Below are 11,946 nucleotides of genomic sequence, written 5' to 3' on the forward strand. Positions count from 1 at the left end.
CCATCTGTTGTCATTATGTTGTATCTGAATTACTAAAGCAACATCTTTCTTCCTTCCTTGGTTTCTTTCCCCAAACTCATCTCCCATTCTTCCTTCATCATCCAGGATGCTCTTTATATCTATCTATCTACCTACCTACCTATCTATCTAATCTATCTATCTTGGCAGCACTGGGTCTTAGTTGTGGCATGTGGGCTTCTTAGTTGTGGCATGTGGGCTTCTTAGTTGCGGCATGCAGGGTCTTTTAGTCGCAGCATATGGACTCTTAGTTGTGGCATGCGGGATCCAGTTCCCCAACCAGGGATCGAACCTGGGCCCCCTGCATTGGGAACGTGGAGTCTTACCCACTGGACCACCAGGGAAGTCCCCAGGATGCTCTTTAAAGGGATCTTTGTTTCTTGATCCTGAAACCAGGATATTCCTCCTATTGTCTTTTCCATAGAGCCTAGACTTTTCTCTCCTTTCAGCTTCTACCAAGCAACCCTGTAGGCTACTCTGAAGGATACCTTCTGTGAGCCATTATTATACTCAAATGAAATCTTACTTTTGAAATCCTGTTCTTAAATCTGTGTCTTGCTTCCTGTTACTTTGATTGAATGCCATGCTTCATGCTTCTCTGGTGTTGTAGCCTTAAATGCTCAGCTAGGTCAAGGAAGCCTCCGGTGGGACTCAGCAAAGCATCACATGTTAGAATGGAGTTGAAGAGGCCTTGGTGGTGGTTTGCATCCCAACTCATGACATGACTTTCTTTGTTCATTTAGCATCTGCCTGGAAAATGAAAGACTGCCTTTCTAATTGTGGGAATTTCTCTTAAGAAAGTGTCTGAAACTTGAATGGGAACTTGCCCCACTTTTACTAATTATCCTAGTTTTTCTTTTTGGAACAGTATCTTTTATTCAAGGCAGTCCCTTAAATATTTTAAGGTGTCTTTTCAAATGGTGGGGAGAGCACGCCTACAATCTTATGCATTCCAAACAACTGGGAATGACCAATAAAATAGGAACCGGAAATTATGTGTAAAACATCTTTTGGCACAAAAGTAAGTCTCCCTAGACCAGGAACAGAGGGGAATTCTCATATATAAGCAGGGGTGAAGCCATGTGGCTCACAAATTTCAAAGGCTGTGTGGCGCTGGGTGGGGGCCAGAACCAGGCTGTGTAAGGTAATCCACTGAATGTGATGGGAAGACATCAAGTCACATATTTATGTTATATCTCAAATTAAACATTAACTTCCCAAATATTAATATGAATTGGTGGTAACACTACCAAGAGTTCATAAGTACTCACATAGTTTGGGAATAATAAAGAATTTAATTCCTATAAACGTGTGAGCTGGTGGAGTAAGGCAGAAATAGAGGAAATAAAAGCATATTTAAACTACAGACTTTTTTAAACCAGGAAGGAAAAGCAATCTAGTACTGCATTAATAATTTAAGGCTAAAAGAATAAAAATAGTCATCTTACACATAATATTAATAACCTATTCCTCAAAATCAGATATTGGCAGTAAAAATGGCAACTGTGAACACAGTCCCTGTTATTTTAGAGAATCTTTTACAACTTTTCTGTTTAAGAATGAGTACACACCAATCCAATCTAAAACCTCCACTATCTATTTTCCTGAATATTTTAAAACTTTTTTCTTTTCACTTTATATTTTCAGACTTATAGGAAGAGTTGCAAAGACAGTACAAATCTCTCTATAACCATCATCCAGATTTCCCAACCAGTAAATTTTATCACATTCCTATAATCATTCTCTCTCCCTCTTTATATTTACCTACATATAATCATTCTTTCCTTCTCACTATATATATATATATATATATATATGTATATATATACCTGTGTCATTATTCATAGTAGTTACATGTGTGTATATATGTTTTTTCCTGAGCCATTTATCTGATCTACACCCCTAATCCAAATTCTTCCAATCGTTCCCTTTTATAGCAAAATAAATTCTTCGTCTGGTCCATCAAGGGTCACCTGAGGCATCTAACCATCAGGCTTTTTCCGTCTTCTTTTAATCTGGGAAGTATCTTCAATCTGTCTTTGGGTTTTATGGCCTTGACATTTTAGAAGTGTACTGGCCAGTAATTTTATAGAACAATCCTCAGTATAGGTTTGCCCATTTCCTCATGACTAGATTCAGGTCATGCATTCTTGCAGAATATCACAGAAGTATTCTATGGTTTACTAAATCCATCATATTGGGAAGCCCATGATGTTGATTTAACTGGTCATTTTTTTTTTGCTATTCATGGTTTAAGTCATCAGATCTCCATGTAATAATTTTTTTATTATTATTAGAGTTTAGTTGATTTACAACGTTGTGTTAGTTTCTGCTGTATTAACTGGTCATTGTAATTTAGCTCATATGATTAAGTTGAGGTCTGGTAGGTTTCACCATTATAAAGTTAGTGTTTTATCCCTTTGTAATTGATTAAATTTATTATGGCACGACACTTCGAGACTATGCAAATGTTCTGTTTCTCATTGAAGTTTCACTCATTAATTTTAGCATCCATTGAGGATTCTTGTCTGAAACAGTTGTTAACATGGTCTCACCAAATAGTGATGTCTATGTTTCCAATATCCCTTCTATATTTATTAGTTGGTATTTTATTATAAGGAAGAACTCTTCATTCTTGTGTAAACACACTCATGGATTCTTATTTAATGGATCATAATCTTTTAATCTCATTGGATGCTCACTTTGTCCCCTTCACACTCACTATCCTACAAATGAAACTACTTCCCTGCCTTCTTATCACCGTAGCTTAATGTTGTCTGTTCTTGAACTTTACCTAAAGAGCCATATGCTTTCAGTCTTGTGTTGGTTTTTCTTTGGCTCAGCATTGAGGTTTATCTTTGTTGGGTGTAGCTGTAGTCTTTTGTTCTCTTGCTCTAGATGGTAACCCATTGTTTTTAACTTAATGTATCCTATTGTCAAACATTTGGGATATTTGTAGTTTTGCTATTACTTAAGCACCGTCATGACTACTTTTGTACTTGTCTTTTGTGCTCATATGTATGCATTTCTGTTGGGATGCACCTGGGAGAAGAATGTTCCTTTGTCACTAGATGCTGCTAATCAGATTTCCTTAATGGCTGTACCAAGGTGGTACACACCCACCATCAGCTGGAACATTCTCATAGCTTCATGTCTTTAAAGCATAGTATTATAAATCTAATCTGTTTAGAGTGGTAGGCTCAAGATTTAACTCGAGTACCCTTTCCTTGGCAGGACCTGGTCTTTAATTTCTGTCCTTCTCCCTCTTTGAGGAGAGGTTGTTAGTCTTTTCAGAGCCTCCCAACCTCTCAGCCGTGTTTACTGGGATGGGCAGATACCTCAGGAGAGAACACAGCCTCAGTTGCTGGGATCACCTCTCTGGGTCCCTACTTCTCTCCTATCTTAACCCTATCATTCTTTATTGCCTTGTTAAACTGGCTGAGCCTGAAACAGGCATGTTTCTATATCTTCATCAGCTTGAATAGCTCTTAAGAGGAGACAGGTCCATGCTATTCCAGAAGCTGAAATTTTAGGAGACAATATTCGCTGACCACTCTCAGGAAAGTCAGATCAGCAGATTTAAAAAAACAGAATCTAGAAGATTTTAAACTTGAACCTAAAAGCTTGACCTACTAACCTACTAACATATATATATATATATGAGAGAGAGAGAGAGAGAAAGGGAGGAGGGAAAGAGAGGGAGATGTGTGCGTGCGTGTGTGCGTGTGCATGTGCGTGTATAAAATATGGACCCAAAAGATCAGGTGCTCTTTAAAAGTGCATCTATAAGTTCGTTTTGTCTTTGTCTTCAACTGATCACACTGGGCTTGGAGAAACCTAGGCAAATAATGAAGGACCAGGATCCTATCGACCACATACACTGACCACAGTACATTACAATTAGAAATCATTAAACCACGTACACCTGAAGAAACCATTATTTTTTTAAGTAACAGTGATATTAGAAAGAATAATGGAAATTTATTAAATTCTTAGAACCGAGGGACTATATAAGTAAGTACTAGGCATCAAAACGTGGGTGACACAGCAAACTAGAAATGAGACCTACAGCCCTTGATGAATACACTGGGAATGAAGTCTGGATTTTAATGCATCAAGAACCAAGTCAACCAAAGTAAAATAGAATGAAATCAACAGTAAAAAGAGAAACTAAATAGAAAACAATCTGCAAATAAATCTAAAGCTTTGGAAATGCTAAAATTTGATACTGTCAAGAATAATGAAAAAGAGTAAGGCTCAACAACACTAGGAAAAATAGAGTTCATTATTAGAGATTCGCTGGTGGTTAAAGAAATATTAGGAGAACACCATGGGCTAGAGTGGGCCAGTAAGTTTGAAATAGGTTGTTTATATTTTTCTAAAAACTGGTTAGTGTGGTGAATTATAGTGTGGTGAATATTTCTTAGTCCACGCAGGTAATGCATTTAATAAAATCTCATACTTTTTCATGTGAAAAGAAAAACTCACTTAATCTACAATGAGAAAAGAATTACCCTAATCTGATAAAGAACGTCTGCCAAAAACTTCTAGAAGCATCACTGTTAAAAAGAATATACTGATGATTTTTCCCATTAGTCAGAAACAAGCCAAGCGGTAGCCTCTCTTCCTAACGGCTCAGTGTCCTACTGGAGGTCCTGGCGAGGGCTTGGAAACTTGCTCTGCTGCTTGTAAATCAGGCAGTTTCCATAACAACCCCCAAGCTTGTTTGCTGGTGGGGGCAGATAACAGTATTTATCTCAGTGGATTGGTGAGAGAATTAACTGAATCAAGTAAAATGCTTGGCAAGTGCCCCACACAGAGCGATCATCCCATCAACGGTGACTGTCCTGAGGACAGTATAGTTCAGTCTATGTTTTTAACCCATCCATGTTGACTTCATGATAGACTTCTGGAAATGGAACGATTCCCGGGAATGGAATGACTAGGATGAAAGGGTTTTGCAAGTTTCAAGGATCGATGCATATTGCCAAATGCCTGTCTCACAGCCTGTCTCTTCCAAACACTCATACTCACACTTGTTGAATGCAGTGTGATTCTAGACCCTTCGCCCTCATGGATTCAGATATCTGTTTAATAAATAGTCTCTACTTTGTCAGTGCTCCAACTATATAGCTTCCTCGACACGCATCCATTTCTCACATCGCTGTGTTCTTGCATCTTGGGGAATGTCATGTTTGCTTTCTTTCAAGGTCCTTTTCTTGCTGCCCACTGAAAATAAAGAAATTTATGATGGCATAAAAAGACATGTGTGTGTCAATTACCCGATTCCAAGCCAGTGTGTGTTGAAAAGGACCTTAGAGAGACCCAAGACGCCGCTGACCATCACTACAAAGATTGCCCTGTAGATGAACTGCAAGCTAGGAGGTGCCCTCTGGAAGGTGGATATAGAAGTACGTGGGGATTTTGTTGCCTTCTCTTGCTTTCATCTGTCTTTGGTAGAATTTGTTAAGGTCCTATTTAATTGGAAATTTGCTTTGTGTTCTAACTCAATCTGCTACCTTGTTTAAAATTTAAGTTGCAGAATGCAATGTTCATCGGTATCGATTGTTTCCACGGTATTGTACATCGACGAAGTCAGTCGCAGGATTTGTGGCAAGCATCGATCCAGACTTGACGCAGTGGGTAAGCTTTGGCAGACAGTGTTTAGTGGGGAGCTATCTGGAGGCCAAATAGGAGAGGCGGACCTAACACACATTGTTGGCAAGCTCCATGGACAAGTTGTTCTTAGTGATGCGCTCTCCTGATCTTCTGGCAAAGTTAGGCTCCCAGAACATTTTGTATGGAAGCCTCTGATCATTCTCTATTGCTGCCTAACAACTACGACAAAATGTGGCAGCTTAAGACAACACTCACATGACCACGGACAGTCCTGTGGGTCAGATGTTGGGCACTGCGTGGCTCTCAGGGCCTTACAAGGCCGAGATTTTGTTTGTTTTTTTGGCTGCACTGCGCAGCATGCAGGATCTTAGTTCCCCGACCAGGGATCGAACCCATGCCCCATGCGGAGGAAGTGCAGATTCTTAAACACTGGACCACCAGGGAAGTCCCAAGGCTGAGTTAAGTGTCACATAAGCCACATTCTCACCTGGAGGCTTGGGATCCTCTTCCCAGCATACGTCGATGTGGCAGAGCCAATTTTCTTGTGATTGTGGGACAGAGGACCCCACTTCCTTGCTGGCTATCATCTACAGCTAGTCTCAGCTTCTAGAGTTTCATCCACGTTCCTTCTGATGTGCTCCCCGCCTCCCCTCCAACTTCCAACCCACCAATTCACACTGTGTTCTTGTTCTCTTTTGAATCTCTCCATCTTCCTCTTCTGTCATCAGCCAAAGAAAACTCGCTGATTTTAAAGGAGCTCATGAGGTCGGATATCATCCATCTGGAGACTCTCCTTATCTTAAAGTCAACTGTGCCATATAACATCATCACAGGGGCCAGATCTCACTATGTTCACAAGTTCCAAGGATGAGGACAAGTAGAATTCTGCCAACCGCAGGATTTGATCAGTGAGTCTCTGCATAGGGACACATGAGGAAGCACTTAGGATATATGTGGGTGAAGACACATATGGGAACATACCCAGTGGCCTGTAGGTATAATAAGATCTTGTCTTCATACATTTGTATATAATGTACCTGAATAAGGAGATGTGCTTCTATATCCTATGATTCTCCTTTTCTCCAGGGACCTTTTATTTTCTGTGCGTAGAGTAGAAAATAAAACCCATAGTGCAGATGGGTTTGCATATTCTTCTCTTGTGCATTATGGTATGTGGGACAGTCACAAACCACCACTATGTTCAATGCTGTTTGTGGCCCACTAGGTATAATTCCACAGTATCCTTTAAGGATCTTTTTCTTCCAGTCATACTCTAAATAGAGTAACATGGATTTACTCTGCCTTTTTTAGTAGAAAATGTTGTGATAATAGGTAAAAAGTTAAGCTTGCATTCATGCAATAGATATTTTTGAGCACTTGCTATGTGTAAATACTGAGAATGCAGCAGTGAAAATGTAAAGCCAAAATATCTGATCCCATCCATCGGAGTACAGATTCAGATGAAGAGGCAAACATACATCATACCCTATCAGGTCATCCTAATACTCTGAAGTAAACAAAAACGCAATAAGGGGATAGAAACTCGAGACAAACAGGTGATTTTACTTGATACGCTGAGCAGTGGTCACAATAGCTATTACTGTTTTGAAGCAAACTGCTCCCTCCAAAGCAGATTCATATGGATGAACCATTGTTTACGACATTGAACTAGAAGTAGGAGTCTCCAGAAAAACACTGGGTTTGCACTTTGTGGAATTCCCCAAGAGCTGAAACAATATGAGTCATATGTATTCAAAGCATGTATAATTTGTAGTTAATGTTAACAAATGTTTCCATTCTATCTTACTCTTTGTGTGCATTCAAAATGTTACAAAATGCCTAAGATATGTGAAGAGACCAATACTTGGATCTCTGCAGCCGGATGAAGAATGGATCTTTAATTGGATCCTCAACTACTGATAGTGAATTTTTTTTTGGTCATAGATTAATTTCATCATTTTGATTCTGAATTAATCTTGTTTTCCAAACTAATGGCTTATTTTTCTCCATACAGGTGGTTCTCTCAATGCATCATCCAGCAATCGGGGCAGGAGCTTGTCAATGGGCTGACAACCTGCTTGCATAGTCAGTGCCTGGTGGAGGCTGGGGGGCTTGAGTCTATACTGGTGGAGATACTGCCCCCCCACCTGGGACATCTGGCAATGAGTGAAGACACTTTTGGTTGTCACAGTGGGGATAGAGGTGCTATTGGCATCTAGTGGACAGAAGTTTAGGGATGCTGTTAAATGTCTTACCATGCATGGGACAGCAACACTCCCTGCCCCTGACCACCACAAACAATTATCTGTCTCAAAATTTTCATACTCTTGTTAAGTATGGACTAGACTGAGGACTTAAGCAGTGTCCTGAAAGCTACCATGTTGACAAATGAACATAGAAGTTGTCAAAAACAGTGGCCACTTTGTTCCAAGTTATGGTTTATTTATATGTGTTTCTGACTTCCTTTCAGCTGCCTTGAAGCTCTGGTATGAACAAAATTCATCTCTGCCACATTCTATCATTGGGTATCGAGATGGAGTGGGAGAAGGACAGCTTCAAGCACTGATTGACCAAGAACTAAAACAGATGGAGTCCTACTTAGAAAATGCTTACAGAGGACAAAGGTGGGTATATTACTCATGAAGTGCAGATTTTGTAAGCTTTACATTTTAGTTTCCAGGGGCAGGGGGGAAATATCTACAACAACTGTGATGTGTGAATTGGAAAGCTGGATACAGAGAGCTTCAGTGGATGGGTGGGGAGAAAAAAACAGACCCTTCCCCCTTTGTGTTCCATGCCCACATCAGAGGAGAAAGCAGAACTGAAGCCTTGCAGTAGCAGGTTGTTTCCCCATATGGAACCCCATGATTCTTTCTTTTTCTAATCTCCTTCCAAACCTTGATGGAGGAGAGCTTGCTAACCTCAGATATTCCTAAAAGTCCATGAACATAGCCTGTCAATGGTTTGTACTTATCCAGCTCCTTTATCCTGGAGTTCTGTTCGTCCCAGGACTGGGGATTCCTCTCAGTTCCCTTCTCTGGCCTCACCTGTTTGTCAGTGAAGCCTGGTGCCCAGCACAGACAGTACAAGTAATCTTGACCTTGGGAGGAAGGGACCCTTCCCCTAGGATCTGAATGGCTATGAATAGAAACCTCCTCCTTTACTTCCTGAATCAGGCTCTTGGAGCTAAGACAGTAAAATTGGGGTGTGTGGAGAGCTACCATCTGCAGACTCCTTTTAATGGCTCCTACGTGTGGGCTGTTTTCGACACTCTGAATGCTTCTGAGATAAGGCACAGCAACCAGAGTGACACTGATCATAATCTTTTAAGTGTCAGACTAACTTTCATCGTGGTGAAGAAACGAATAAACACCAGATTTTTTATTGAAAAGGATGAGGGAAGACTTGACAATCCATCTCCAGGAACGGTTATTGATTTAGAGGTGACTAGGACGGAATGGTAAGCCATCTTTCTTTATTTTAAAGATTCCTTTTTATTCCAATAGTAACAGAATTTTTTAAGGTTTGCATGATTTGCACGAGAAAGGAAGAATTGACCTAAAGAAGGTTAAAAATGGTAGGTATGTTAGATAATTTTTTCTGTCTTCAGTCATTTTGTTTCTCAGAGAATTTTAAAAACAGACAAATATTTATTGATCGTTCTAAGATGATTCAGTTGTTAGGAAGAAGGCTAGAACTTCTGGTTAACTTTAGACTTGTAAAGTGAATTATGCAAATGAGAAAGTTATGCAAAACCACAGCAAGAAATAAAACAGGACATTCATACCAACAGATAGGGAGAAATGAATTAAATTTGAAGACAGAAACACTGATTTTTCTAGTAGAAGGCATGAAAGGATTGAAGAAAACAAAGCAAATGAAAAGTACAATTAACAAAGTGTAACATAAAATGATATAAACATTCAATATTTACAATAAATTGGTTAACCTTACCACTTATATAATTTAGGGAGTTTGAATATATTCTGGTGATTTGCAGGGATGGATATTCCCATCTTTCCCTGAATCTCTGAATCACATTACCTATGACCATGTCTAACGTGCTAATTTGATGTTTGCTGCCTCTAGGCATCAGTGCATATGCTTTTGAGTTTAAATCCCATGAGCGTTATTAATTGTCAATGATTTCACTGTCCTTTGTAGATTTGCTTTAGCAAATCATTGCTCAACAGTTAGCCAGGCTTCTAAATAAAAAGGAAACTCTGTATCATGGATTTCTGTAAATTGTTACTTCAGAGACTAGGTTTGCTACATTGTTTTTCTTCTAAAATAAGCTTGATACCAATTATGTTCTATAATTCTAGGTATGACTTTTTTATTGTGAGTCAGTCTGTGAAAGAAGGCACTGGCACTGTCACTCCCACTCATTATAATGTCATCCATGACACGCTTTACTTGAGCCCAGATGCAGTACAAAGTCTAACTTACAAACTATGCCACATGTATTACAATTTTTCAGTAAGTATTTTTTTTCTTTAATTTGGTAATGTGCATCTGTAATCCCATACTCCTAATTTATCCCTCCCCCCTGCACTTTCTCATTTGGTAACCATAGGTTTGTTTTCTGTGTCTGTGAGTCTGTTTCTGCTTTGTAAATAAAAATAAGTTCATTTGTATGCTATTTTTTAGATTCTACATGTAAGTGATATCAAATAATATTTGCCTCTGATTTACTTCACTTAGTATGATAATCTCTAGGTCCATCCATGTTGCTGCAAATGGCATTATTTCATTCTTAATGAATGAGTACTATTCTATTGTATACACATACCACATCGTTGTCCATTCATCTGCTGATGGACATTTAGGTTGCTTCTGTGTCTTGGCTATTGTAAATAGTGCTGCTACGAACATTGGGGTGCATGTATATTTTTGAAATAGAGCTTTCATCTTTTCTGGATATACGCCCAGGAGTGGGATTGCTGGGTCATATGGTAGCTCTGTTTTTAGTTTTAAGGAGCCTCCATACTGTTCTCCATATGAACATGGTTATGGTACCATGAATATGGTAAGTATTTTTTGATACTGATTTTCCTTCAGATCTGTGAAATTGTTCAAAATTGAATCTACTTTTTGAAACTTGGATATCTATAAAAATTTAAACTTAGGGAAAGCAGACATAAAAGTAAAAAAATCTTTTTGGTTGATCTTTCTCCTAAAGGGTATTATCCGAGTTCCTGCTCCTTGCCATTATGCCCATAAGCTGGCTTACCTGGTGGGCCAGAGTCTTCACCAAGAACCACATGAATCTCTGTCAAAACGTCTCTTTTACCTTTAACATAGAGAAGAAAGCATGATGGGATGTTGAAAACCACAATTTGTAAACTTATTTTCTCATTCTGCATCTGTACATCTTAAATTTTTTCCTAGATGCACAATCAGAATTAAAACCATTCTTGACTGGACATGGACGAGACTCCAAGTGTGTTATGCTATTTTCAATACTACCACTAACTTAACATGAGGCTTCTCTTCTCCAGGCGGGAGAACTGACAGTGAGAGTTTTGTTTTACAATTTACCTCTCAAATGTGTTACAAGGACTTTATGATTAAACATGCCTGAATATTCTGTACTCCAAGCAATGCTGCTCTAATTGTAAAGGTTGGGGGACTTCCCTGGTGGTGCAGTGGTTAAGAATCTGCCTGCCAATGCAAGGGACATGGGTTCGAGCCCTGGTCCAGGAAGATCCCACATGCCACGGAGCAACTAAGCCCATGCGCCACAACTACTGAGCCTGTGCTCTAGAGCCCATGAGTCACAACTACTGAGCCCACATGCCACAACTACTGAAGCCCACGTACTCTAGGGCCCTGCCCCGTAACAGGAGAAGCCACCGCAATGAGAAGCCCATGCACCACAATGAAGAGTAGCCCCTGCTCGCCACAACTAGAGAAAAGCCTGCACGCACCAGTGAAGACCCAAAGCAGCCAAAAATTAATTAATTTTAAAAAAAAGGTTGGGCATTAGTCACATGGAGAATATATGTATCTATGAACAAGTAAATTCTACTTGGAAAATCATACCTACTTTAGTTTTGTAACATCCTTTTTCTCAAGGACAGTGAAGCCATAAAAGTGGCAAAACTAAATGGGAATTTATTTGTGTTTAATATTTTGTATGAAAGAAACAACCTATATATGAAATAGTTTGTTCTTTGTACCTGCATGGGAATCTGAATTTTTTCTGGTGGAGCTGTAGTAAGGAGAGCTTTGCGATTTAAAAGTTGGTGGCTCAGGAATGTAACATTTTGTCACATTTTCCACAAAGAAGGTAAATTAAGGGCTTTG

The 11,946-nt window shown here is 39.3% G+C and overlaps 1 protein-coding gene across 1 annotated transcript in view; it reads left to right on the top strand.

The window, feature by feature from the left end:
• The window catches only part of PIWIL3 (piwi like RNA-mediated gene silencing 3), a 32,109-nt gene extending 21,173 nt beyond the window's left edge, over positions 1–10,936 (top strand). Inside the window, 8 exon segments of the mRNA XM_036823417.1 lie at positions 5,229–5,429; positions 5,555–5,606; positions 5,609–5,657; positions 7,652–7,722; positions 8,108–8,261; positions 8,969–9,097; positions 9,963–10,116; positions 10,820–10,936. Of these exon segments, the coding sequence (XP_036679312.1) occupies positions 5,229–5,429; positions 5,555–5,606; positions 5,609–5,657; positions 7,652–7,722; positions 8,108–8,261; positions 8,969–9,097; positions 9,963–10,116; positions 10,820–10,936 (927 nt within the window).
• The last annotated feature ends 1,010 nt before the right edge of the window (positions 10,937–11,946 follow it).

Source organism: Balaenoptera musculus, chromosome 14 (genome assembly GCF_009873245.2).
Source record: "Balaenoptera musculus isolate JJ_BM4_2016_0621 chromosome 14, mBalMus1.pri.v3, whole genome shotgun sequence".
Lineage (NCBI taxonomy): Eukaryota > Metazoa > Chordata > Mammalia > Artiodactyla > Balaenopteridae > Balaenoptera > Balaenoptera musculus.